At 53.4% G+C, this 27,581-nt stretch overlaps 4 protein-coding genes across 7 annotated transcripts in view; all 4 read left to right on the top strand.

Moving 5' to 3' along the window:
• Window positions 1-11,131, top strand: part of LOC136333391 (patr class I histocompatibility antigen, A-126 alpha chain-like) — a 46,826-nt gene extending 35,695 nt beyond the window's left edge. The window contains exon 6 of the mRNA XM_066272609.1: window positions 10,726-11,131. Within this exon, the coding sequence (XP_066128706.1) occupies window positions 10,726-10,730 (5 nt within the window). The 3' untranslated portion in view covers window positions 10,731-11,131. The remainder of the gene's footprint in view (window positions 1-10,725) is intronic.
• LOC136331559 (saoe class I histocompatibility antigen, A alpha chain-like) overlaps window positions 1-11,131 on the top strand; it is a 29,595-nt gene extending 18,464 nt beyond the window's left edge. Inside the window, exon 8 of the mRNA XM_066270375.1 lies at window positions 10,726-11,131. Within this exon, the coding sequence (XP_066126472.1) occupies window positions 10,726-10,730 (5 nt within the window). The 3' untranslated portion in view covers window positions 10,731-11,131. The remainder of the gene's footprint in view (window positions 1-10,725) is intronic.
• LOC136331716 (patr class I histocompatibility antigen, A-126 alpha chain-like) overlaps window positions 1-27,581 on the top strand; it is a 276,160-nt gene that overhangs the window by 72,395 nt on the left and 176,184 nt on the right. The gene's annotated exons all lie outside the window — the stretch shown is intronic.
• LOC136331267 (patr class I histocompatibility antigen, A-126 alpha chain-like) overlaps window positions 22,272-27,581 on the top strand; it is a 68,586-nt gene continuing 63,276 nt past the window's right edge. The window contains exons 1-8 of one of the 4 annotated variants that reach the window (XM_066270061.1): window positions 22,318-22,464; window positions 22,660-22,944; window positions 23,156-23,431; window positions 24,001-24,276; window positions 24,391-24,501; window positions 24,919-24,969; window positions 25,107-25,154; window positions 25,308-25,600. In XM_066270061.1, coding sequence (XP_066126158.1) covers window positions 22,401-22,464; window positions 22,660-22,944; window positions 23,156-23,431; window positions 24,001-24,276; window positions 24,391-24,501; window positions 24,919-24,969; window positions 25,107-25,154; window positions 25,308-25,312 — 1,116 coding nt within the window. In that variant the 5' untranslated portion in view covers window positions 22,318-22,400 and the 3' untranslated portion in view covers window positions 25,313-25,600. Of the gene's footprint in view, window positions 22,465-22,659; window positions 22,945-23,155; window positions 23,432-24,000; window positions 24,277-24,390; window positions 24,502-24,918; window positions 24,970-25,106; window positions 25,155-25,307; window positions 25,601-27,581 lie in introns of those variants that run through there. The other 3 variants (XM_066270147.1, XM_066269966.1, XM_066269787.1) reach the window with 3 other exon arrangements.

Raw genomic sequence — 27,581 nt, forward strand, 5'->3', positions numbered from 1 at the left:
TGACATTTCTCTCAGCAATATATTTGCCGATGTATCTCCACGGGCAAGTGATATAAAAGACAGGATAAACAAATGGGACTATATCAAACTAAAAAGCTTTTGCAGAGCTAAAGACAATAAGAACAGAATAAAAAGACAAACTACACAATGGAAGAACATATTCGATAATAAGTCTGATAAGGGGTTAATAACCAAAATTTATAAAGAACTTGTAAAACTCAACACCAGGAAGATAAACAATCCAATCAAAAAATGGGCAAAAATGGCCCTGGCTGGTTGGCTCAGTGGTAGAGCGTCGGCCTAGCGTGCGGAGGACCCGGGTTCGATTCCCGGCCAGGGCACACAGGAGAAGCGCCCATTTGCTTCTCCACCCCTCCGCCGCGCCTTCCTCTCTGTCTCTCTCTTCCCCTCCTGCAGCCAAGGCTCCATTGGAGCAAAGATGGCCCGGGCGCTGGGGATGGCTCTGTGGCCTCTGCCTCAGGCGCTAGAGTGGCTCTGGTCGCAACATGGCGACGCCCAGGATGGGCAGAGCATCGCCCCCTGGTGGGCAGAGCGTCGCCCCATGGTGGGTGTGCCGGGTGGATCCCGGTCTGTCGCATGCGGGAGTCTGTCTGACTGTCTCTCCCTGTTTCCAGCTTCAGAAAAATGCAAAAAAAAAAAAAAAAAAGGGCAAAAGAAATGAATAGACACTTCTTCAAAGAGGACATATGGATGGCCAATAGGCATATGAAAAAATGCTCAACATCACTAATCATTAGAGAAATGCAAATTAAAACCACAAGGAGGTATCACCTTACACCAGTCAGAATGGTGCTTATCAACAAAACAACACAGAATAAGTGCTGGCGAGGATGTGGAGAAAAGGGGACCCTCCTGCACTGCTGGTGGGAATGCAGACTGGTGCAGCCACTGTGGAAAACAGTATGGAGATTCCTCAATAAATTAGAAATTGAACTGCCTTTTGACCCAGCTATACCACTGTTAGGAATATACCCCAAGAACACCATAGCACTATATGAAAAGAAGAAATGCACCCCTATGTTTATGGCAGTATTGTCCACAATAGCGAAGATCTGGAAATGGTCCAAATGTCCATCAGTGGACGAGTGGATTAAAAAGCTTTGGTACATATATACTATGGAATACTACTCAGCCATAAGAAATGATGACATCGGATCATTTACAACAACATGGATGGACCTTGATAACATTATACTGAGCAAAATAAGTAAATCAGAAAAAACTAAGAACTATATGATTCCATACATAGATGGGACATAAAAAACGAGACTAAGAGACATGGACTAGAGTGTGGTGGTTAACTGGGGGAGGGGGAAAGAAAGGAGAGGAAGGGGGTGGGAGGAGGGGAAGGGCACAAAGAAAACCAGATGAAGGTGACAGAAGACAATTTGCCTTTGGGTGAGGGGTATGCAACATAATCAAATGTCAAAATAATCTGGAGATGTTTTCTCTGAACATATGTACCCTGATTTATCAATGTCACCCCATTAAAATTAAAAAAAACCCACAATGACTGAAGTCTTACTTGTAGCACAGAGGATAGAGCATCAACCCAGAGTTCTGAGGCCCCTGGTTTGAAACCCGGGGGTCACCAGCTTGTGTGCAGGCTCAGCGTGTGTGTGGGTGTGCCAGCCCGAGTGCGGGATTAATGACAGGATTCCAGGGTCGCTGACTTGGGCCTGAGGTCGCTGGTTTGAGCTTGAACTCACTGGCTCAGCTTGAACCCCCCAGGTCAGGGCACAAATGAGAAAGCAATCAATGAACAACTAAAGTGACTTAAGGACATGTTGATTCTTTTCATCTCTCTTCTCCTCTCAAAAAAATAAAAATAAGGAAAGGAAGAAGGAGGGAGGGAAGGAAGGAAGGAGGGAAGGAAGGAAGGAAGGAAGGAAGGAAGGAAGGAAGGAAGGAAGGAAGACAAAACATCCCTAACCTGACAGAGGAAATAGACACTGATGTTCAGGAAGCACAAAGAGTCTCAAACAAGATGAATCTACACCAAGAGACATTATGATTAAGATGCCAAAGGTTAGAGACAAAGAGAGAATCTGAAAGGCAGCAAAAGAGAGAGACAGTGATCTACAAGGGAGCTCCTATGAGTCTGTCAGTTGATGTCTCAACAGAAACTTTTTTTTTGATTATGCAAATGAGATGCAAAACCAACTTTTATTGCATTGGTGAAAATGCAATGTACAAAAGGCTGTAAGTGATCCGTTGTCATCATTTCTTCTAGCTGAATAGTATACCATGGTGTATATGTGCCCCATCTTCTTTATCCAGTCCCCTATTTTTTTTACAATGATTTAAAGCCTTTAAGCAAACTTTTGGCCAATACAGCAAGAATCCATAAAAGAGTAGTGTCCTTAACATGTTCTCCAAGTCCAAGTTGGCCCCATCACCATGCCAAATCCCTGAAAAATGCAACCCAACCACAGTTCAGTCTGTTAGGAGATGTCACAGGGAGCAGGAGTCCAGGAAAAGTCCACTTTTTAAAAAAGATTTTATTAATTTGTAGAGAGAGGAGAGAGAGAGAAAGGGAGGGGAGCAGGAAGCATCAACTCCCATATGTGCTTCCTTGTGCCCAAATAACCCTTTCAAGCATGATTTACACTGTAACCCCTTCTCATTTGCAAGACCCTGTCCAGTCTGGGCCCAGGGGACACAGCGGTGGCCGTGTGAGGGGCCCGGACCCCGGTCCCCAGTGTTCCTCCCGCACAGGCGCCCAGGGTGCTCACACCTCGGAGCCCGCGCTCTGTCCCCGGGCTGAGGACCTGTCACCAGACAGCACCTCCCTCCCTGACCGTCTCCCCAGGTCCTCCTGAGGGGCCTCCCTGTCCTGCCCGGGTCACCTCAGCCTCCCTCTCCCCTCGCTGCTGGGCTTTTGTTCACACCCAGGTCACTAGCACACTTTACACTGTATCTATTTGTTACTGTCTGTCCCTTCCTGAGAGCGTCAGCTCTGTGAGGACAGGGACAGGGATGTGATGTCCACAGCTGCATTTCCACTGCCCTGAAATGCCCAGTTGTTGTTGTGTTCAGTGAGTGAATGAGTGAGTGTACTCAGACTGCCACACTCACAGCTGCACACCGACACAATGAGTGTGCACCACACTGACACACATGAACCCACTCACACACAGAGACACTCACACACAAATGCATTCACACAGAGACATGCAGACACCCTCACACACATACTGACATGCTCATACACATTGACATGCTCAAAACACAGACACATACAGACACACAAACACACAAACACAGACACGAACACGCTCACACACAGACACACTCAAACACATGGACATACTCACACACATGGACATGCTCACACACATGGACATGCTCACACTCACACATACACACTCACAGACACACACTGACATCCTCACACAGATGCTTAAAGCCTAATTTATATTCAACATCATGTTGTGAATGTTTCCCATGTTATTATACATCATTATTTAAAATTCTCCAAGTTACTATGATATATTTCAAACATACCTGACGTTTAAAAGCACTTAATTTAATCACATTAATATTGTGAAACAACTAGATTTAATTACTTAACATTTTGCTTTTTTTATTTATGTAATGTATTTCTATAATTTTTGTTAAAATTTTTGAAAATAACCTGCTATCATCATGACCTTCACTCCTAAACATTCCAGTATTCATCTCTTAAAAAATAACATTATCCTTCAAATACTATCATTAGTACACTGAAGAAAACAACTGTAATTCCCTAACAGTATAAAGTGTCAAAGTCACACAAGGTCCTCTGTGTCATCCCCCCAGAGCCTCTCACGTGGAGAAGAGGAGCGCTCAGGGCCTTGTGCCGTCTCTGAGTGTCCACCCCTCCCGGCCACCCCTCTCTCTGTCCCCTTGATGGTAACACCAGGGAAACTGAGAAGTAGAAACATTTCTTTCACTTCCTATTTCTCAGTTTTTTTAAACTTGGATTTTGAAATGAAATCATCTCTTATTTGGGAACAACATCTCAATGTCTTTATAACCTTCCGCAGTGTGGACATAAAAATGGGGGCTTTAGGCTAAAAGCACAGCCCCGGGGCCTTTTAACTTCTCACCAGGACAAAAGGGGTCCTTGTATCAGGGTCACACCTGGTGCCCCAGAAGTCACATCTCCAACAGCAGGTGTCACACTGAGACCTGCTGTGGGCACAGTCCCCTCCCTCAGGGTTAGGAGTAAACTCTTAAACATCCTCTAAGAGCTGCCTCTTTTCCAACACTCCACCCCACAATCAGGGGGTCAAGAAAGAGTCCACACACTGGAACTAACACTGACCACCCCAAACCTCCTCATCCCCATTGACAGAGCCCAAGTGAGAGCCCCAGACCCGCCCCTCCCACCTCCCTCTCTCACACTCACCACCATCTGCCCTGAACCCAGTAGGACTCACGTCACTCTCTCCTTTTCCCTGTCTGTCTCAGTCACCCCTGGCCCCCCCCAATATCCTGCACGCTCATCTCCACAGGCTCCATGCACCCCTACTCTGTCTCCCCTCACACCCCCTCCCCAGCTCCTGAAACCTTCCCAATGTGTCCCCTGGAGGTCTCAGCCCAGGATCAGCCAAATCCACACAGTCCTCCCAGGGTGTTCCTGCACCTGCAGCTCTGACAGGGACCTGGGTCTCCCTGAGGACACGGCTCCCTCTGAAGTCCTGCCATGGGGGTGTCTCCCCTCCCACAGACCTTGGGCCCTGGGCCTGGAGGTGGGTGGAATCTTTCTCCTCAAATGCTTTGACTTTTCTTCTCCGTCCTCCCTAACATCCCCTAATCTATCATCAGATCAGAGCCCCCACTCCCCTCATTGTAGGTAGTCCCTGGGGACCCCCAGGCCATTGCTTCATTTCTATTAGCTCCTGGCTCACGGTCACCTGCCCCACAGTGCCACCACCTTGACCTCGGTGATTTCAACATAATGAAATGTGGAAGGATGAAGAGTGGTCCCTAAAGGTGTCCCCCCGTATCCTTGGAGACTCTGGACAGTTTTCCTTACATTGGAAAGGGACTTGGTGATGTAATGAAGGTTAATGACCTTAGGACAAACCATCCTGGATCACCTGGCTGGGCCCAATCACGTCACATAAACCTAAAGGCAGAGAGGTTTCTCTGGCTGGAGTCAGAGATGCTGCAGGAGAGATGAGGGTGAGGGGAGGCAGAGAGGTCCCACGTGGGGGAAAGATTGTGTGTGCTGTGGGGGCCACGTTCCAGGACTAAAGACATCCTCTGGGAGCTCAGGGTGGCTCCAGCTGACAGCCAGCAAGGAAACAGGGACTCAGTCCCACATCTGCAAGAATTTGAGTTCAGACAAGCAAGTGAACGAGCTTGGCAGTGGATTCTTCCAGAGCCCCAGTGAAGGGCAGAGACATGCTAAGCCCTTATTCCTAGTCCACTGAGCACATTATAAAGGTGTAACCTGCACTATCGTGAGATAATATAAGGCTGTTGTTTAAAGCCACTCGGGTGTGGTCACTTTACAGCAGGGACAGAACACACACAGCAGAGGATGCTCAGTCCCTGGCTCCTCACTTCCCTGAGCTCCTCTCCTCCACGACCTTCTGCTCTGCTTTTCCTGGGCCCCCTCCCTTGTCATCCCCTAGACTTGTCATTGCCAATAACCCAGCCCTCCCACAGTCTCCACGCCATGCTTCCCACGCTCTGCCCTCCATCTCCCTACTCACCCCGCAGGGCGGCCTAAGCTCTGGAAACACTGGTGCGATTATTTGATCACAGGTTTTAATGTAATATCAGCAAACCATTCATCACCAATGTGCCTGTTTCCCAGGCCTGAGTCCACCCTGCGCTACACCACCTCCCACAATCCTTAGAGCTCACAGGGATCCCAGGTTATTATCCTACCATCTAGTCACCGTCCCTCACCCCTCAATGTCCTCTCCTCCCTCCTCACTCATCTTCCATTCCATGAGTCAGCATTTCTATCCCTCCCTTGACCTCCCTTGCCCGGTCACCCTTGTTTGGAAAATCTTCACAGCCAGGAAATTCTACCTCTGCCCTCCCTGCACCTGCCCCGTGCAGCTACAGGAGGCTGGAGACAACACAGCCACATGGATGCTGTCACGTTAACATCATGACCCAGACCACAAGGGGTTCCCACTGCTGCCCACAATCATCCTGTCCCTGCACGGCTCCCTCAGTCTCCCCCATCCACTGCTCAAACACCCACCCTCCTTCCCCATCTCATCACTGCCAGTGACCTTGTTTCCTGCTTCACTGAGAATACTGAACACATTAGAAGACTATTGTTACTGATTTCCAACACCGTCTACTTGGAGACGTCACCACAGGTGAGCTGTCCACACTCCCAGCCAGAGCCATCCCTGTGCTGGTGCTCGAGGCCTCATCCCTTCTCATCTAAGTAAAGGTGCTGGTCCAGCAGTTCTTCCCTCTTTTTCTCTTGTCATTTTTTTTTTCCTCCACTAGGTCATGTGGCAGCGTGAGAATGCACACCCAGACCTCAGCCTGAGGGAGCATAACTGACCGATGACCTCGCTGCTGTGCTCTCAAATCTGCTGCTTTGTTTGCTCTGGGACCTCACTTCTCATGGGCTCCTTCCCGTCAAAGATGAGAACAGCAGGGAAACTAAGGCAGGACCATTGCCCCTCTGAAGGCTGACTTAGGCTCCAGGCTCCCTGACACCCTCTCTGAACTCTCCTTACTCTGCCCTGGGCCTGGGACGCCTCCAGCCAACCTTCCTTCTCTCTCCATCATTTGGATGACCACATTGAGCACTTGTAACTTCTAGGATGTACATGCTCCTGTTGAAATGCACAGTGACACACGGCTTCCCTGGGCTTCTCTGTATTGAGGACTGGGGGACTCACAGACAAACTCAGGGTTACTGAATGAAGATCATTTCACAATGTAACAACCCCGAGTCACAGACACACTGTGTGGGAAGTAGAATTCAGGAGCTTTGTGAGTCTGACTGCAGTGCTGGTTAGACACATTTCTGTACCAAGGGGCCAAATCACTTCCTTACAGATCAGCTTCCTGATATTCAGGGTTCCCAAGACTGTGCTCCCCACTGGGGTTCACAGACAACAGGGAGATTGATCTCTGAGGATATCCATCCTGTGTTTTCAGACACAGCTCCTCCAGGGTTAAGAGAAACCCTGTCCCTCCACCTCCATTCCCAGGGTGAGCTCACTCTCTGACATCTGGTTCTCTGGAGTGAGTTTTCTTCTAGAAGAGTCCAGGGGGAGAGATAAGAGGTGGGAGGCAGGGAGTCCATTTCAGGGCTAGGAATTTTTGGAAGAAAAGAGGAAGAGGGGGCGGGTCCCAGCCTGGAGGTCTCTCCCCGGTGTCCTCACACAGCCCCTGGGCCAAGACTCAGGGAGCCAGGGTGACAAAGAGCTGTCTGCGCAGGAGGAGGGGTCAGGGCAGTCCCGGGTCCCCAGGCCTGGCTCTCAGAGTCTCAGCCCGAGGGCGGAGTCTGGGCGGGGAAGGTCAGGGTTAGGAAGTCCCCATCTCCCCGGTTTCACTTCTGCCTCTTACTTCGTGTCGGGTTTTCCATCCTGGATACTCATGATGCTGCCGAATACGTCACTCCCATTGGGCGTCCCGTTTCTAGAGAAGCCAATCAGCGTCACCGCCGTCCTTGGTTATAAGGTCTCCGCGGACCGGCCCGACTCAGATAGTCTTTATACTTTGAGGATACCGGTGATGGGGCCCCCAACCCTCCTCCTGCTGTTCTCGGGTTCCCTGGTCCTGACCCCGACCTGGGCGGGTGAGTGCTGGTCTGGAGGGAACGGCCTCTGCGGGAAGGAGCGGAGGGACCCTGCGGGGGCGCAGCACCCCGGGGGGCGCGTGTCCACTATCTCCAGCCCTGACCGTCCACATGCGCCTTTTCGCCCTTTTCCGTCTCCGGGACCCCTCCTCTCCTGTCCCGCAGACCGCGGGTACGAGACTCGCGCCAAGAAGGGTCGCCGGGTCTCAGTCCCTCCCCGTCCCCAGGTCCCCACTGGATGAGATATTTCATCACCTTCGTGTCCCGGCCCGGCCGCGGGGAGCCCCGGTACATCACCGTCGGCTACGTGGACGACACGGAGTTCGCGCGGTTCGACAGCGACGCCGCGAGCCCGAGGGCGGAGCCGCGGGCGCTGTGGATGGAGCAGCCGTGGGTGGAGCAGGAGCACCCGCACTATTGGGACCGCCAGACGCTGCGCGCCAAGGGCTACGCACAGGCTTTCCAAGAGAACCTGAACGCCCTGCGCGGCAACTACAACCAGAGCGAGGACGGTGAGCCACGCAGGCAGGACCCGGTCACGACCCCACCCCACGGACGGGCCTGGGTCGCACGAGTATCCGGGTCAGAGATCCAGCTGTTTCCGCGGGACCGCACTCACCACCTGGGAGTAACCCAAGGGACTTTGGGTTTAAGTTTAATGCCCAAGATCGGGGCGGGGGCGGGGCCGAATGGGCGCGGCTGACCGCGGGGCGGGGTCAGGGTCTCACACCCTCCAGTGGATGATCGGATGCGAAAAAGGGCGGGACGGGCGCCTCCTCCGCGGGTACAGCCAATTCGCCTACGACGGTACCGACTACCTCGCCCTGAACGAGGACCTGCGCTCCTGGACCGCAGTGGGCGGGGCGTTTCAAAAGATCCGGCGCAAGTGGGAGGACTCCGGTGTGGCAGAGCGCTACAGGAAGTACCTGGAGGGGGAGTGCGTGGAGTGGCTCCGCATTCACCTGGAAAAGGGGAAGGAGATGCTGCAGCGCGCAGGTACCAGATCCGCGGGGCTCCCTCCTCTCCCTTCGGGCTGCGGCTCCTACACGGAGACATGAAATGGACCGGGGTCAGAAAACCCTCCTTTGGGTCAGGACATTGAGTCCCCTGGGTTTTCAGATCCAGGACCAGAAAGCGATTCCCCCCTTCTCTCAGGGACAATTAGGGTGCAGCCTTCTGGGATGGAGGGGAGACCACCCCTGAAATAACCCATCAGCGGTTCCCCTTGACCCTGGCAGTGGCCCTCGGACCCATGGGGACTTTCTCCCTCAGGCCTTGTTCTCTGTCCCCCACCCAGTGTGTCTGAGGTTTGACCCGGCTTTTCTGAGTCATTTGGCTTACAATCATGTCAGGATCAGAATTCTGTTTTCTCCTCTCAGAGACCTGCCCCCCACCCTGGGCTGTGTCCCTCTGACTCTAGAGCTTTCTGAACACTAAGAGATCATCCCAGGTGCCTCAGGCCAGGCTGGTGTCTGGGTTTTGTGCTCCCTCCCCCACCCAGCTGTCCTGTCCACTCTCAGGATGGTCATGTGAGTCCTACTGGGGTGGCCCATAAGGGATGAAAAGTTTCTGCATTTCTCACCCTTCTCCTCAGACCCCCCAAAGGCACACGTGACCCACCACCCCATCTCTGACCGTGAGGTCACCCTGAGGTGCTGGACCCTGGGCTTCTATCCTGCGGAGATCACCCTGACCTGGCAGCGTGACGGGCAGGACCTGACCCAGGACATGGAGCTTGTGGACACCAGGCCTGCGGGGGACGGGAGCTTCCAGAAGTGGGCAGCCGTGGGGGTGCCCCCTGGAGAGGAGCAGAGCTACACGTGCCATGTGCAGCACGAGGGGCTGCCCGAGCCCCTGACCCTGAGATGGGGTGAGGAGGAAACGTGGGCACAGAGCCTCTTCTCAGGGAGCAGGGGCCTCTGGAGGACTTCAGCAGGGTTGGGGCTGCAGACAGGTGGTCAGAGCCATCACCTTCTCTTCCCCTTCTTCCCCTTCCCAGAGCCTCCTCAGGCCACCATCCCCACTGTGGACACCGTTGCTGTCCTGGTCCTCCTTGGAGCTGTGGTCACTGGAGCTGTGGTGGGGGCTGTGATGTGGAGGAGGAGGCGCTCAGGTAGGGAAGGGTGGGGTCTGAGTTTCTTGTCCCACAGGGGGTTTCAAGCCCAGGAAGAAGTATGTCTATTTCGTTAATGGAAAGTACTGACCCCACACCTGTGCTTGCCCAGTCTGGGGAGGTTTGCTAACACTTACTCTATAGTGAGGCACGTGTGAACATGAGGGACAGATTTATCACCTTGATGAGTCAGTGATGGAGACCTGGTCCGCAACAGTCACAGGTCAGAGGGGACGGTCCTGCTGAGGACAGACCCCCTGGAGGATGGTTAGTCCAGGCCACAGACATTCCTCAGGTTCCCTGATCCTGCCCTGGGTCTGTACTCACAGTTCTGGAAACTTCTCTGGGGCCCAGGACTAGGTGTTCCTTTAGGACCTCATGGCCCTGCCTCCTCCCTGGTCTCTCACGGGATGTTTTCTTCCCACTGGTGGGAAGGGGAGGGAGCTACGCTCAGGCTGCCAGTCAGTATGGAGGTGTGACCCCTGTGAGCCTGTGACAGTGCAAACGGGAGTCGTGGGAGACCCTACTCCCCTTAGTTCCTCTTTTAGTCTCCTGTCCTGGGGGACTACACACATCCTGGGCTCTGACCACGTCCTGTTGTGTTCTACCCAGGCAGTGACAGTGTCCAGGGCTCTGGTGTGTCTCTCACGGCTTCTACAGTGGAGACCTAGATGTGGGGAGGGGTTGGGGCTGAGGGGACAGGTCTGGATGATGGGTGTTCTCTTCTCTGGAACATCTTGAGCAGGACATGAGTATTGAGAATGTCACCAGCTACCATGACTGACCTGAGTTTGTTCATGATTATTTTCTTCTACAGCGTGAGACAGCTGCCTTGTCAGCAACTCACTGACAGAAGATGCTTCACACACAGTCGTCAACCCTGTTTGTGACTTCAGGAACCTCTCACTTCCCTCTCTGCAAAGGACATCTGAATGTGTCTGCATTCCTATCAGCATAGTGTGAGGAGGTGGGAGGCTGGCCCACCCCTGTCCCCACGTCCCCTCCCCACACTTCCCTGTCCAGCAGAGGGGGCTGGGCCCTCCCCATCCCTGTCTGTACTTCGTGGAGCACTGAGCTGCAGCTTCTTACTCCCTCATTGAAATAAGACTCTGGGTGGGAACTAATTTTTGCAGTTCTTGTCATGGAGGGTTGTTGGGTTAATTAGAGGAGAAGACCCTGAAGTTTGAGAGGAAATAAATAGAAGCACTGAGAACTTTCCAGAACCCGTGTGTCTGCTGTGCTGAGTCTGTTGCAGGGACAGGAGAGGCTGTGAGGACCGAGTGTGGTCAGGCCTGTGCCCAGTCGGTGCTCAGTGCTGAGACCAGCTCGGCAATGGGGGTGCCCAAAAGGAAGTCACTGCAGGACTTGAGAGAAACACACAAGACACAACGTAGAGGAAAGATGGGCACAGGAGACTCCCAGCCTCTAGGACTGAGAGCCCAGATCTCTGCAGCCTCATCGTATTTATTCATGTCTTTGCTCATCAAGATTAGCAGAGCCTGGGCCAAATTAGCAGAGCATGGATTCGGGTGCAGAGAAGGAGGATTAACTAACACCCTTCAGGTGTGCAGGAAAAGGCCACAGGGATCAGCTGCTTCCATGAAACAACCCTATCAGTGCTGCCGGGCAGCGTTCTGCCCCCACAGGACTTGATGTTCCAAAGTCCACACCAAGGACCTGTCCCTGGGCAGCATCCTAATCTCTGGCCATTTCCCACACTCCTTCCACTCCATCACATGGATGTGGTCAGAAGGCCTCTGGACACCACTGTTAATGTTTTGTTTTTTTTTAATGGAAGTTTCCCTTTATGGACATTACTGATTAAATCATTGGCCATTGGGAATTGAACTCCTAGCGGTTCGGGCAGTGAGGCTGAAAGTCCCGCCCTCTGAGCAAGCCTGTCTCTCCAGTGACCAGCCCCATCCTGAAGCTACCCAGGACCCTCAGCCACGGGCCATCTCATGAGCATCCCAGGAGTTTCTGAGGGTTTTATGAGCTCTGTGCCAGGAACCAGTGCATAAACCAAATATTTTCCATTATACCACAGGTGTTTGAGCACAGACTCATTGATAGAAAAACTATCATAGCAGATAATAGATGCTGGCACACCCACCACTTAGGTTTGATTGAGGCCAACACTCAACATTAAATACTATTCCTGCCCCAGGGAGTGTACAGGTGAGGAAGGGGTAACTCAGATTCCCAAAGCATCATACCTTTTATCCCCACACAGAGATGAAACTATTGTTCTACAGGCTGGCACATTACTAGAGTCCCATTCAGTCACTATTAGTCCAGTCCAGCATCTAACTGAGGATATTCACATGGCCAAAAAAAATTATAAAATTTCCTCACAATTTTTGGTCAGAGGGGAAATTCAAAATAAGTCATTTGTGTTATCGCTGCACCCCTCCCAGAATGGCTACAATGAAAACCTTAGACAAAATCCATTGTTGACAAGGAGTAGGAGTAATTTAGTCTCTCATGTACTGCTTGTGAGAGTCAGTTGATTCAAGTGCTTTGAGAAATGCTTTGGCAGAAGTTACTACACCCAGACATCGGCTCACCCTGTGACCCAGCATGTCCACTCCTAGTTGTATACCCAGTAGACGTGCTCACATATGTGTGACACATAGTGTGAAGAAATTATTCATAGCAGCACGATTTGTGAATCTGCGTTAAACAAATGCTCAGAGGCTGCACAGGACAGGAAGTGTGGTCTGTTCACATAATAGAATCCTCCGTGGCCATGAGAGTGAACACACTACACCCTCACAGCCACAGGGATGAGACCCAGGACACAACGCTGCGTGAGAGCCAGGTGCCCACGGGCGTCCACTGTACTGTTCCATTCTATCACACCTGACGGGACTCCCTGTGCTGTGAGACCTCAAGATGGTGGGTACTCGGGGTGGGTGGGGGGAGTGTATGACTGAATAATAATGAAGGGGGCTGCCCGGGGTGCTGGGAATGTTCCGTGGGTGTTATTTGTCCCAACGCTCACTCTGTGAAAATCCACTGTGCACATATGATCTGTCCACCTGTCTCTGTGGGTGTCGTCCTTCATGTCCTTCATGAGAGTATACTTTTCTGGAGTTTTGAACGAATTCTCTTTAACCCACATAGAGTTATCCTACTGAAAGCTTTTAGAAATGCTAGGATTTAAAACTCCAGAGTAAGTTCCCGCGATTCAGACCCAGGAGGAGAAGGCAGAGCAGGAGCAGGGGGCCTGGGAGCTGACGCTGCACAGCTCGGGAAGGGCTGTCAGCCAGGACGGGGTCAGTCCTGAACAGACCCGGGAGGGGAGTGTGAAAGGCGCCCCTGAGTAGGGCACAGTGACTCATGGACAGGGGCTACCGGGTGGGCGGGCCGGTCAGGAACGTGAGGAAAACTGACCCGGAACACGGAGAGGTGGGGAGAGCTGTGCTCAGGACCCCTTGCCGTGGGCGGAGTGGGTGGAGGTCCCGGTGTGCACGTGGAGGCAGCGGAGGGTGCCCGTGTGGAGGGGCTGCTTGTCCGGGGTGGGGGAGGCCGTGATGGATGGGGTCACGTGGCCGCTCCCGGCACCAATGGCTGCTCGGGTTAATCGGCATCGCTGGGCCTCCAGGGCGGATCCCCTGTGGGAGCCGGTAATGCACCAGCTTCATCATGAACGGGTAGTTTCTCTTGTGGACGGGGGACGGCAGCGGTGTTCCAGGCGTGGGCTCTGGTTGTCCAGCGCATTGATATGTCACTGGCCCAGGGACAGCCTACACACCTTTGCTTAACGGGCTAGTGGAGAGGTGGCCTCTCTGTGGAGATGTGCCCCCCACGTGGTCAGGAGGATGTCTGTGCCCCCACACTCCTGGGCCTGGGAGTGACCCAGTGCACCACGCCAGCCATGGGGCTGGAGGTGATGGCGTGGCCTGGGGCCGTCCTGCTACGGCTTCTGCTGCTGACAGGCCTGGTCCCCTGCGCTCACTTGTGGTTCAACAGGACTGTATCGGCCCTCAGCCTCGCCCCACAGCTGTGACCAGAACCCGAGTGGTGTCCTCTCCCTGCCCTGACGTTGTCATAACCCTCAGACACACCCCACGGGTGTCACGTGAACACCGGCTGCACTCAGCGGGCTCTGGTCCCCTGCCCAGAACCCGGACACTGGCTGAGGCTGCTTAGCGGCCTGAAAAGCTGCCTCCTGGTGCTCCTCCCAGCCCAGGGGCCCTTTCCGCAGGGGGGCATAGAGGGGCCACACCATGTGAGCCAAACGGGGAGTGAAGACCCTCCCATAACCTAACAAACCTAAACACTCCTGCTACTGCTCCGCCTGCTGTGGCCACAGAGAGGCCGGTGCTTATTCTGTGACCGCGGCCGGCATCACCTGTGTCTTACCCGACCACACAGCCCCCGAGAACGTGACAGAGAAGCCGGTCCCCACACTGTGCTCACTGACCCCCATCCCTGCTGTCAGAGGGGGGTCAGCAAAGAGGGAGCTGCTCCCTCCAGGGCGGGAAGAGAGCCAGACGTGAGCACGACACCACTGATGTAACGACACAACAGCACTTCTGCCTGGACCAGGGGACACAGCAGCTGTCACTAGCCTGTGGCAGAGATTGGCCCGTGCAGATGCCCCACGGGCAGCACAGTGAAGGTCCATTGTGGTTCCTCCCAAGTAACAGCAGATGGGTCTCGACTCTCTTCAGTAATAGCTACAGAGAAGAAGGCACCAGCCAGGTCGAGACCAGAGTGACACATCCCAGGCTGGTGACTGAGGGCATCTAGCAAGTCTGTGATGTTGGGGACAGCTGCATGAAAGGGAAATGCTATCTCCACAGAGAGGCTTTGGGGGTGCCGCATCACCCAGGGGCCACTATGCCCTCAGCAGAGAAGGACATCAGTGTGTGTGTCTGTTGGACACAATGGTGCCCGGTGCTCTGGAATGACTTTGGAAGGACAGGGTTCTCACAGAGGGTCAGGATGACTTTTACGTATCAATAAACATAATGATTTGATATTTGTACATATCGTAAAATGATCACTATAATACACCTAGTTCCATTTGTCACCATTCATAGTTACAAGGTTTTTTCTTGTGATATGAACTTCTAAAACTTACTCATTAGCAACACCTGACACTGATATAATGTTTTATTCAATTAAACCTCAAAATAAAAGACAAACACAAGGCAAAATAATGCAGAACACAAACATTTCCCCATCAGCGATGGGAAAGGGGACAGCATGGTCACTCTGCATGTCCGGGACCCCGGGGTCATGCTGTGCAGCCCGTGGAGGTCCCTCCGCAGGACAGGCAGGACATCGTCTCCTGACCAGGGACAGCCAGGGGAGAAGAGGGGGGCAGTGAGGACAAGCACCCCCCTGTCCAGAGCTCCCACATCCACGCAGTGGGACAGGGTAGGAGCGGGAGTGAGAATCGGGAGACAGAGAGGGCCTCCTCTTTGAGGGGACCCTTATGCAGAATGCAGTATTATGACGTCCAGGTTCCTGTCCCCAATCCTAACAGCATCTCTGACTCGTGGGTTTCCGTTCACCACAAAGGTCACGTGTAATAGAACAGTGAAGTACTTCAGCTCAGACTTCCCCAAGTGAACCCGATACTCATCTGTGTTCCCACACTTTGCTCTGGGCCAGGTGGCTGGTGGGAGAGACAGGACGTTAACCCACAACTGGGACTCAGACATGAGTGAACAGCTAACACCCCGGGATCTCCACAGGCAGATGTGGATGCTCCTGAAAAAAAAAGTGGGGATAAAGCAGAGCCTGGAAGGGTGGGGACAGGGACAGCAGTGGGTACAGGACAGGTGACACTGTGTCTCTCCCTCTCCTGGTCCCGCCCACCTTAGACGTCTCTGCACACGGGGAGAGGGCTGTGGTGTCAGGGACAACACTGAGTCACTGAGGGCTTCACACCTGCACTATAGACACAGTCCTGCACACAGGGGTCTGGGGGAGACGGGTCTGTCCTGCTGCCTGGAGGGGAGGGCCCGGAGGTCAGACTGCAGAGGGGTCAGGATTCTGTGTTACTGACAGAAAGGAAAACTGAGTCACTGAACGTGATGAAAACAGCAGCAGACACCACGATGAGGTCCCCGCCGAGCTGCTCATGATGCACGGGGCACGGGCGCTGTTCTACCTGCTTCTCACGCACTCGCTGATTTAGGTTTGGAGGTCAGGACACTGTCCTCCCATGGACTGGCCCTCATGGCTGTTATTATGACGCCAAGATGCTTCTGGGTCACCCAGGGCTTTCTGAAATTATCCCGTTATATCTCCCCTGCACTATTCTCGTCTGTCTCTGGATATGAAGATGCTTCTCATCTCTCTCCTTCCTCTTTGTCTGTTCCTATCTGTTTGTCTCTCTGTCTGTCTCTGTCTCTGTCACACACACATGAAAGGAAAGTATTCTATTGTGTGAATATTGGGGGTTTGCTCACTGCCAAGAGAAACCGCACTGTTTTCTATTCTGTGGTATTTCTAGTTGAGAATAGAAGCAGCCAATCTCTGTGCCCCAAATGAGAAAGAGAAGTCACCATTCGCTGCAGCTACTGTCAATCCTCCTGGTAAAAAGACAGAGGCAGTCCACTTTGTACCCAAGGAATTTCACATCCAAGGACTTTGTGAACTGGTCTCTCATTGAGGGCGTGGCCTAAGGCGAGAGAGGTTCAGTGTTTGGGATTTGAGAAGAAAGAAATAAAGAAAAAACCTTATCAGCAGAGGACTGAGAAACCAGTGATAGTTCACTAATCCTGTTTTAAGTCATAATGAAAAGGAATTTACTTTGAAACTATTTGGACTGTTATATTAAAGTCTTGAACATTTCACCTCTGCTTATAAACCAGAACCAATCAATTGATTAATTTAGGGTTTGATCAGAAGAAGGAGGTCTCCCTGATTTCCCCTCGGCCTAGAATTCCTCCCCACGCGGGTCATCAGAGCACAGGCGTGGAGCTGTGTGTGCACACGGACGTCCACCTTGAGCCCGGACTGCAGCTGCCCCGAGGGTGGGGGGTCATCTGGAAACACGGCAGGTAACGATCTACCCCTTCCTTCCTCTCTTTTCTCACTGACAACTGTGGAGAATTACAAGTGTGGGTGCTTTTAACTCTCGTGAGAAGTGGTCTAGGATTTGGGGGAAAGGCCAGAATCTCCCCTCTCCTCCTCCTGTTGCCCAGAACCTGAGTTTAAACTCTTTTGTTTCGTGTTGTTTTTTTAAACTGGAGAATATTAACTAGGATCTGTCGCCTCCTAGAGGCCAACAGTGGCATCTAGACTAGAAGAAGAAAGAAGAGAATCAGTCACAATTTGGAAATAATCCAATTTTTAAAAATGTTTTTATTTAGAAAATTAAATTTAACAGAGTGTCATTAATCAAAAAGGAAACACAGGTTTCAGGTAAACATTGTTATAGCATTTAAACTGATGATTATGTTGCATACCCATCACCCAGACTCAAATCATATTCCGTCACCGTATATTTGTCCCTCTTTATTCCCTTCCCTCCTTCCGCCTCTACCCCCTTGTCCCCTCCCGTAACCACTTCACTTTTATCTATGTCTGTGAGGCTCCACTTATTATCCCACCTCTGTGTAAAATCGTATACTTTTTTTTTTTCTGACTTACTTATTTCACTCAGTGTAATATGCTCAGGGTCCAGCCATGTTGTCCTAAATGGCAACGTGTCATCATTTCTCATGGCTGAGTGGGGTTCCAGTGTATATATGGACCACATCTTCTTTATCCAGTCCTCTCTCAAGGGACACTTTGGTTGTTTCCATGTCTTGGCCACTGTGAATAATGCTGCGATGAACATGGCAGTCTGTGTGTCCTCACGTACCAATGTTTTCAAGTGTTTTGGGTAGATACCCAGTAGAGGGACTGCTGGGTCATATGGTAGTTTAATTCTTCATCTTTTGAGGAAGCACCATCCTTTCTTCCATACTGGCTGTACCAGTCTACATTCCCACCCTCAGGGAGTGAGAGCTCCTTCTTCCCCACAGCCTCTCCCACACCTGTTATTACCTGTCTTGTTGACAACAGCCAGTCTCACAGGTGTGAGGTGGCGTCTCCTTGCAGTTCTGACGTGCATTTCTCTCAGAGCTGGTGCAGATGAGCCTCTTTCCATGTATCTGTTCTCGTTTCTGTGTCTTCTTGGGAGAAGTGTCTGGTCAGTTCCTTTCTCCAGTTTTTCACTGGGCTGCTGGCTTGTGTGTTGAGCTTTCTGAGTTCTGTGTATATTTTGGATATTAAGCCCTTATTGAGCTGTTGTTTGTAAATATCATCTCCCTTCTGGTTGACGGCCGTTTTGTTCTCTGTTGGTTTCTTTGGCTTTGCAGCAGTTTTTTACTTTGCTATAGTCCCATTCATTTATTTTTGCTGTCATCCCTTGCCGTTTGGGTCAAATTCAGAAATTGTTCTCTATGGCCAACATCCAGGTGTTTAATACCTATGTTTTCTTCTATGTAGTTTATTGTTTCAGATCTTATATTTAGGTATTTGACCCATTTTGAATTAATTTTTGTGCAGGGGAACAAACTGTAGTTAAGTTTCATTCTTTTGCATGCAGCTTTCCAATTTTACCAAGAATATTAAAAGTAGAAAAAGAAAGATGAATAGTAACCTAAGAGATCCCTCCACATTTCTGCAAATGTTAAGACTTTGCTCTGTTATGTGGCTTGGTAACATTCCATTGTATGTGTACCACTTCTTTATCCATTATCAGAGAAGATGCTGGACCTGGTTCCTGACTTGGGCACCTGGAATACACTCTCTTGGAACCAGGTGCCCGCTGGGAGCACCAAGCCCAGCAGAGAACCAGGGGAAGGTGCCCGAGACCTCCATGTGAACAGCCTCAATGAGCCCCCAGCTGAGAGCCTGCACCAGCTGCAGCCCCGTCAGGGTGACTCTTGAATGTACTGGATCAGTGGGGCTTCCGGTGACTGCAGCCCAGCCTGTGTCACATGGTGCAGGTGACACACTTAGACCTAGTCTGGGCACAGTCCCCTACTTCTGGGATGAGTGAACTCAGGCACATCCTCTAAGACCCCTTCTCTCCTCAAGCACTTCAGGGGTCAACACAGTGGAAACAAGACCCAAACACCCCAAACCTCCTCATCCCCATCAGCAGAGCCCAAGTGAGAGCCCCAGACCCCTGCCCCGCCCACCTCCCTCTCCCACCCTCACCACCATCTGCCCTGAATCCACCAGGATGAACCTCACTCTCTCCTTTCCCCTGTCTGTCTCAGTCACCCCTGGTCCCCCAAACATCCTGCACGCTCATCTCCACAGGCTCCGTGCACCCCTACTCTGTGTCCCCTCACACCCCCTCCCCAGCTCCTGAAACCTTCCCACTGTGTCCCCCGGAGGTCTCAGCCCAGGATCAGCCAAATCCACACAGTCCTCCCAGGGTGTTCCTGCACCTGCACCTCTGACAGGGACCTGGTCTCCCTGAGGACATGGCTCCCTCTGAAGTCCTGTCATGGGGGTGTCTCCGCTCCCATAGACCTTGTGCCCTGGTCCTGGAGGTGGGTGGGTCCTTCTCCTCAACTGCTTTGACTTACCCACCCTTTCTCCATAACATCCCTTAATCCATCATCAGATTGAATCCCCACTCCCCTCATTGTAGATAATCCCTGGGGACCCCCAGGCCATTGCCTCATTTCTTTAGCTCCTGACTCACTGTCACCCTCCCCAGAGTTCAACCTCCTGGATCTCAGTGATTTCAACATAATCAGATGTGGAAGGATAAATAGTGTCCCAAGAAATGTTCACCTGAATCCTTAGAGCCTGTGAAGAGGCTTCCTAACATGGCAAAGGGACTTGGTGATGTAATGAAGGTTAAGGACCTTAGGACAGGGAGACCATCCTGGATCACCTGGCTGGGCCCAATCACGTCACAAAAACCTAAAAGCAGAGAGGTTTCTCTGGCTGGAGTCAGAGACGCTGCAGGAGAGATGAGGGTGAGGGGAGACAGAGAGGTCCCACGTGGGGGAAGGCTTGTGTGTGCTGTGGGGGCCACGTTCCAGGACTGAAGACATCCTCTGGGAGCTCAGGGTGGCTCCAGCTGACACCCAGCAAGGAAACAGGGACTCAGTCCCACATCTGCAAGAATCTGAGTTCAGACAACACAGTGAACAAGCTTGGCAGTGGATTCTTCCAGAGCCCCGGTGAGGGGCAGAGACCTGCTGACCCCTTGTTCCTAATCCTGTGAGGACATGTCAGATGTGTAAGCTACACAACCCATGAGATAATAAAAGACTGTTATTTAAAGCCACTTGGTTTGTGGTCACTTTATAGCAGAGACAGAACACACACAGCAGAGGATGCTCAGTCCCTGGCTCCTCACTTCCTTGAGCTCCTCTCCTCCATGACTTTCTGCTCTGCTCTTTCTGGGCCCCCTCCCTTGTCATCCCCTAGACTTGTCATTGCCAATAACCCAGCCCTCCCACAGTCTCCACGCCATGCTTCCCACGCTCTGCCCTCCATCTCCCTACTCACCCCGCAGGGCGGCCTAAGCTCTGGAAACACTGATGTGATTATTTGATCACGTGTTGTAATGTAATATCAGCAAAGAATTCACCACAATTGTGCTCATTTCCCAGGCCCGAGACCACCCAGTGCTATATCACCTCCCACAATCCTTTGTGCTTACTGGGATCCAGGTTATTATCCTACCATCCAGTCACTGTCCCTCACCCCTCAATATCCTCTCCTCCCTCCTCACTCATCTTCCATTCCATGAGACAGCATTTCAATCCCTCCCTTGGTCTCCCTTGCCTTGTCACCCTTGCTTGGAAAAACCACACAGCAGGGGAATTCTACCTCTGCCCTCCCTGCACCTGCCCCGTGCAGCTACAGGAGGCTGGAGACAACACAGACACGTGGATGCTGTCACATTAACATCATGACCCAGACCACAAGGGGGTCCACACTGCTGCCCACAATCATCCTGTCCCTGCACGGCTCCCTCAGTCTCCCCCATCCTCTGCTCAAACACTCACCCTCCTTCCTCATCTCATTACTGCCAGTGACCTTGTTTCCTGCTTCACTGAGAACACTGGACACATTAGAAGATGATTGATACAGATTTCCAACACCGTCTACTTGGAGACGTCACCACAGGTGAGCTGTCCACACTCCCAGCCGGAGCCATCCCTGTGCTGGTGCTTAAGGCTTCATCCTTTCTCATCTACGTAAAGGTGCTGGTCCAGCAGTTCTTCCCTAACCTCTCTCATCATTTTTTCCTCCACTAGGTCACGTGGCAGCGTGAGAATGATCACCTAGGCCTCAGCCTGAGGAGCATAACTGACCGATGGCCCCGCTGCTGTGCTCTCAAATTTGCTGCCCCATTTGCTCTGGGAACTCACATCTCACAGGCTCCTTTCTGTCAAAGATAGAGAGCAACAGGGAAACTGAGGCAGGACCATTGCCCCTCTGAAGGCTGACTTAGACTCCAGGCTCCCTGACACCCTCTCTGGACTTTCCTTACTCTGTCCTGGGTCTGGGACGCCTCCAGCCAACCTCCCTTCTCTCTCTCCATCATTTGGATGACTGCATTGAGCACTTGTAACTCCGAGGATGTACATGCTCCTGTTGAAATGCACAGTGACACACGGCTTCCCTGGGCTTCTCTGTATTGAGGACGTGGGGGACTCACAGACAAACTCAGGGTTACTGAATGAAGATCATTTCACAATGTAACAATCCCGAGTCACAGACACACTGTGTGGGAACTAGAATTCAGGAGCTCTGTGAGTCTGACTGCAGTGCTGGTTAGACACATTTCTGTACCAAGGGGCCAAAATCACTTCTTTACAGATCAGCTTTTTGATGTTCAGGGTTTCCAAGACTGTGTTCCCCACAGGGATTCACAGAGAACAGGGAGACTGGTCTCTGAGAATCTCCATGTCATGTTTTCAATCACAGCTCCTCCAGGGTTAAGAGAAACCCCTGTCCCTCCCCCTCCATTCCCAGGGCGAGCTCACTCTCTCACATCGAAGTCCCTGGGGTTAGTTTTCTTTAAGAAGAGTCCAGGTAGAGAGATAAGGGGCTCGAGGCAGGGAGTCTATTTCAGGGGGAGGGATTCCGAATAAAGAAGAGGCAGGAATCGCAGGGCCAGGCTGATCATCTCTCTCTGGTTTCCTCACAGCCCCTGGGCCAGGACTCAGGGAGACAGGGTGACAAAGTGCTCTCCGCGCAGGAGAGGTCAGGGCACAGTCCTGGGTCCCCGGGCCTGGCTCTCAGGGTCGCAGCCCGAGGTCAGAGTCTGGGCGGGGAATGTCAGTGTTGGTGAGTCCCCGTCTGCCCGGGTTTCACTTCTGCATCTCACAATCTGGGTCGCGTCCTGCGTCCTTGGATACTCATGACGAGTCCCCGGATAGCACTGCCATTGGTTGTCCGTTTCCTGGAGAAGCCAATCAGCGTCAGCAAGGACCCCGGTGATGATGTCCGAGCGGACCTGCCCGACTCAAACAGTCCTCAGACCCTGAGGGTGCGGCCATGAGATTTCTATCCCTCCTCCTGCTGCTCTCGGGGTCCCTGGTCCTGAGCCCGACCTGGGTGGGTGAGTGCGGGTCAGGAGGGAACGGCCTCTGCGGGGAGGAGCGAGGGGACCCTGCGGGGGCGCAGGACCCCGGGTAGGGCTAGTATCCTCCTCCGCCCCGTCCCGACCCGTGATCTCTCCCGGCCCCTTTTCCATCTCCCGGGCCGGTACCTTCGCCGGGAAGGGTCGCCGGGTCTCAACCCTGCCCGTCCCCAGGTCCCCACGCCCTGAGATATTTCATCACCGCCGTGTCCCGGCCCGGCCGCGGGGAGCCCCGCTTCTTCACCGTCGGCTACGTGGACGACACGGAGTTCGTGCGGTTCGACAGCGACGCCGCGAACCCGAGGGCGGAGCCGCGGGCGCCGTGGATGGAGCAGCCGTGGGTGGAGCAGGAGGACCCGCAGTATTGGGACCGGAACACGCGGAACTGCAAGGAAAACGCACAGACTTTCCGAGTGAGCCTGAACGCCCTGCGCGGCTACTACAACCAGAGCGAGGACGGTGAGCCACGCGGGCGGGTCCCGGTCACGACCCCATCCCCACGGACGGGCCGGGGTCGGCCGAGTGTCCGGGTCCGAGCTCCACCCGGGGCCGCAGGACACTCCACCCCACCCGGGAGGAACCGCGGGGATTTGGACCCAGTTTCATTATCGGTTTAGGTTTAATTCCCGCGATTTGAGAGTGGGCGGGGCTGAGCGCGGGGCGGGGTCAGGGTCTCACACCTACCAGAGGCTGACCGGCTGCGAAACGGACCGGGACGGGCGCCTCCTCCGCGGGTACTGGCAGTACGGCTACGACGGTACCGACTACATCGCCCTGAACGAGGACCTGCGCTCCTGGACCGCGGCCGACGCCGGGGCTCAGATCACCCGGCGCCAGTGGGAGGAGATCGGTGTGGCGGAGCAGTACAGGAGCTACCTGGAGGGGGAGTGCGTGGAGTGGCTCCGCCTTTACCTGGAAAAGGGGAAGGAGACGCTGCAGCGCGCAGGTACCAGGGCCGCGGGGCTCCCTCCTCTCCCCTCGGGCTGCGGCTCCTACACGGAGACAGGAAATGGACCGGGGTCAGAACACCCTCCTTTGGGTCAAGACATTGAGTCCCCTGGGTTTTCATATCTGGGACCAAAGAGTGGCAGGCACCCCCTTCTCTCAGGGACAATGAGGTGCAGTCTCTCTGGGATGGAGGGGAGACCAACCCTGAACTAACCCATCAGTGGTTCCCCTTGACCCTGGCAGTGGCCCTGGGACCCATGGGGACTTTCTCCCTCAGGCCTTGTTCTCTGTCCCCCACCCAGTGTGTCTGAGGTCCAACGTGGCTTTATGAGTCATTTGGCCTCCACCCAGGTTGGGACCAGAAACCCCTCAGAGACCTGCCTCCTACCCTGGGCTGTGTCACTCTTGCTCTAGAACTTTCCAGAGACTAGATCATCAGAGGTGTCTGGGTTTTGTGGTCCCTCCCCGACCCCAGCTGTCCTGTCCACTCAGGATGGTCACAGGAGTGCTGCTGGAGTGGCCCATGAGGGATGAAAAGTTCTAGAATTTTCTCACCCTTCTCTTCAGAGCCCCCAAAGGCACATGTGACCCACCACCCCGTTTCTGACCGTGAGGTCGCCCTGAGGTGCTGGGCCCTGGGCTTCTACCCTGCGGAGATCACCCTGACCTGGCAGCGTGAGGGGCAGGACCTGACCCAGGACATGGAGCTTGTGGAGACCAGGCCTGCGGGGGATGGGAGCTTCCAGAAGTGGGCGGCCGTGGGGGTGCCCCCTGGAGAAGAGCAGAGCTACACGTGCCATGTGCAGCACGAGGGGCTGCCCGAGTCCCTGACCCTGAGATGGGGTGAGGAGGGGACATGGGCACAGAGCGTTTTCTCAGGGATCAGGGGCCTCTGGAGGACTTCAGCAGGGTCAGGGCTGTGGCCTGGGGGTCAGGACCCTTCCCTTCCCTTCCCAGAGCCTCCTCAGGCCACCATCCCCACTGTGGTCATCGTCCTGGTCCTCCTTGGAGTTGTGGTCACTGGAGCTGTGGTGGGGGGAGCTGTGATGTGGAGGAGGAGGCGCTCAGGTAGGGAAGGGTGGGGTCTGAGTTTCTTGTCCCACAGGGGGTTTCAAGCCCAGGAAGAAGTGTGTTTGCTTCATTAATGGGAAGTACTGTCCCCACAAATGTGCTTGCCCAGTCTGGGGCTGTTTGCTAACACTGACTCTTTAGTGAGGCACGTGTGAACATGAGGGACAAAGTTATCAACTTGATGAGTCAGGTGATGGGGACCTGGTCCCCAACACTAACAGGTCAGAGGGGAGAGTCCTGCTGAAGACAGACCTTCAGAAGGATGGGTTGTTCCAGTCCCCACACATGTACTTTTCTTGGGTTTCCTGATTCTGCCCTGGGTCTGTAGTCACAGTTCTGGAAACTTCTCTGGGGCCCAGGACTAGGAGTTCCTTTAGGACCTCATGGCCCTGCCTCCTCCCTGGTCTCTCACAGGATGTTTTCTTCCTGCAGGTGGGAGAGGAGGGAGCTATGCTCAGGCTGCCAGTCAGTAGGGAGGGGGTGACCCTTGTGACCCTGTGACAGTGCAGAGGAGAGCCCATGGGGGACCCCACCCCCCACAGTTTCACCTTTAGTCTCTTGTTCTGGGGGCTCTGACCACATCCTATTGTGTTCTACCCCAGGCAGTGACAGTGCCCAGGGCTCTGATGTGTCTCTCAGGGCTTCTAAAGGTGAGACCCTGACATGGGGAGGGGTTGGGGCAGAGGGGACAGGTTTGAATAATGGGGTTTCTCTGGGACATTTTGAGCAAGAGTTGGGCTAATGAGAATGTTACCAGCTACTGTGACTATCCTGAATTTGTTTGTGATTATTTTTATCTACAGCATGAAATAGCTGCCTGTCACTGACAGAAGGTGCTTCACACACGCACACGACAGCCGTGTTCGTGACTTCAGGAACCTCTCACTTCTCTCTCTGCAAAGGACATCTGAACGTGTCTGCATTCCTATCAGCATAATGTGAGGAGGTGGGAGGCTGGCCCACCCCTGCCCCCAGGTCCCCTCCCCACACTTCCCTGTCCAGCAGAGGGGGGCTGGGCCCTCCCCATCCCTGTCTGTACTTCGTGGAGCACTGAGCTGCAGCTTCTTACTCCCTCATTGAAATAGGACTCTGGGTGGTAATTAATTTTTGCAGTTCTTCCCATGGAAGGTTGATGGGTTAATTAGAGGAGAAGACCCTGAAGTTTGAGAGGAAATAAATGGGAGCTCTGAGAACTTTCTAGAACCTGTGTGTCTGCTGTGCTGAGTCTGTCGCAGGGACAGGACAGGCTGTGAGGACCGAGTGTGGTCAGGCCTGTGCCCAGTCGGTGCTCAGTGCTGAGACCAGCTCGGCAATGGGGGTGCAGGAGAGGAAGTCACTGCAGGAAGAAGGAAGTCACTTGAGAGAAACACACAAGACACAACGTAGAGGAAAGATGGGCACAGGAGACTCCCAGCCTCTAGGACTGAGAGCCCAGATCTCTGCAGCCTCATCGTATTTATTCATGTCTTTCCTCATCAAGATTAGCAGAGCCTGGGCCAAATTAGCAGAGCATGGATTCAGGTGCAGAGAAGGAGGATTAACTAATACCTTTCAGGTGTGCAGGAAAAGGCCACAGGGATCAGCTGCTTCCTATAAACAACCCTATCAGTGCTGCCAGGCAGCATTCTGTCCCCACAGGACTTGGATTCCAAAGTCCACACCAAGGACCTGTCTCAGGGCAGCATCCTAATCTCTGGCCATTTCCCCACACCCCTTCCCTCCATCACATGGATGTGGTCACACTTCAGAAGCTCTCTGAACACCATTGTCCAAGGGTTTTTTTTTATGGTAGTTTCCCTATATGGACATGATTGATTAAATCATTGGCCATTGGGGATTGAACTCCCAGTGGTTTGGGCAGTGAGGCTGAAAGTCCCGACCCTCTGAGCAAGCTTGTCTTTCCTGTGACCAGCCCCATCCTGAAACTACCCAGGACCTTCAGCCATGGGCCATCTCATGAGCATCCCAGTAGATTCTGAGGGTTTTATGAGCTCTGTGCCAGGAACCAGTGCATAAACCACATACTTTCCATTATACCACAGGGACTCCCCTTGTGCTGTGAGACCTCAAGATGGTGGTTACTTGGGGTGGGTGGGGGGAGTGTATGACTAAATAATAATGAAGAGGGCTTCCCGGGGTGCTGGGAATGTTCCGTGGGTGTTATTTGTCCCAACGCTCACTGTGTGAAAACCCACTGTGCACTATGATCTGTCCACCTGTCTCTGTGGGTGTCGTCCTTCATGTCCTTCATGAGAGTATACTTTTCTGGAGTTTTGAACGAATTCTCTTTAACCCACACAGAGTTATCCTACTGAAAGCTTTTAGAAATGCTGGGATTTAAAACTCCAGAGTAAGTTCCTGTGATTCAGACCCAGGAGGAGAAGGCAGAGCAGGACCAGGGGGCCTGGGAGCTGACGCTGCACAGCTCGGGAAGGGCTGTCAGCCAGGACGGGGTCAGTCCTGAACAGACCCGGGAGGGGAGTGTGAAAGGCGCCCCTGAGTAGGGCCCAGTGACTCATGGACAGGGGCTACCGGGTGGGCGGGCCGGTCAGGAACGTGAGGAAAATTGACTTGGAATGTAGAGAGGTGGAGAGCTGTGCTCAGGACCCCTTGCCGTGGGCGGAGTGGGTGGAGGTCCCGGTGTGCACGTGGAGGAGCGGAGGGTGCCCGTGTGGAGGGGCTGCTTGTCCGGGGTCGGGGAGGCCGTGATGGATGGGATCACGTGGTCCCTCCCAGCACCCAGGGCTGCTCCTGTTAATACACATCGCTGGGCCTCCAGGGCTGGTCCCGCTGTGGGAGCCGGTAATGCACCAGCTTCATTAGGAATGGGCGGCTTCCCCTCCTGGTTGGGGGACTGCAGCGTAGTTCCCGGGTTGGGCTCTGGTTGTCCAGCGCATTGATATGTCACTGGCCCTGGGACAGTCTGCAGTCCTTTGCTTAACAGGCTAGAGGAGAGGTGGCCTCTCTGTGGAGATGTGCCCCCACGTGGTCAGGGGTGATGTCTCTGCCCACGCACACCTGGGTCGGGGCGTTGTCCAGTGCCCCACGCCAGCCATGGGGCTGGTGGTGATGGTGTG

Source organism: Saccopteryx bilineata, chromosome 1 (assembly GCF_036850765.1).
Source record: "Saccopteryx bilineata isolate mSacBil1 chromosome 1, mSacBil1_pri_phased_curated, whole genome shotgun sequence".
In the NCBI taxonomy this organism is placed as follows: domain Eukaryota; kingdom Metazoa; phylum Chordata; class Mammalia; order Chiroptera; family Emballonuridae; genus Saccopteryx; species Saccopteryx bilineata.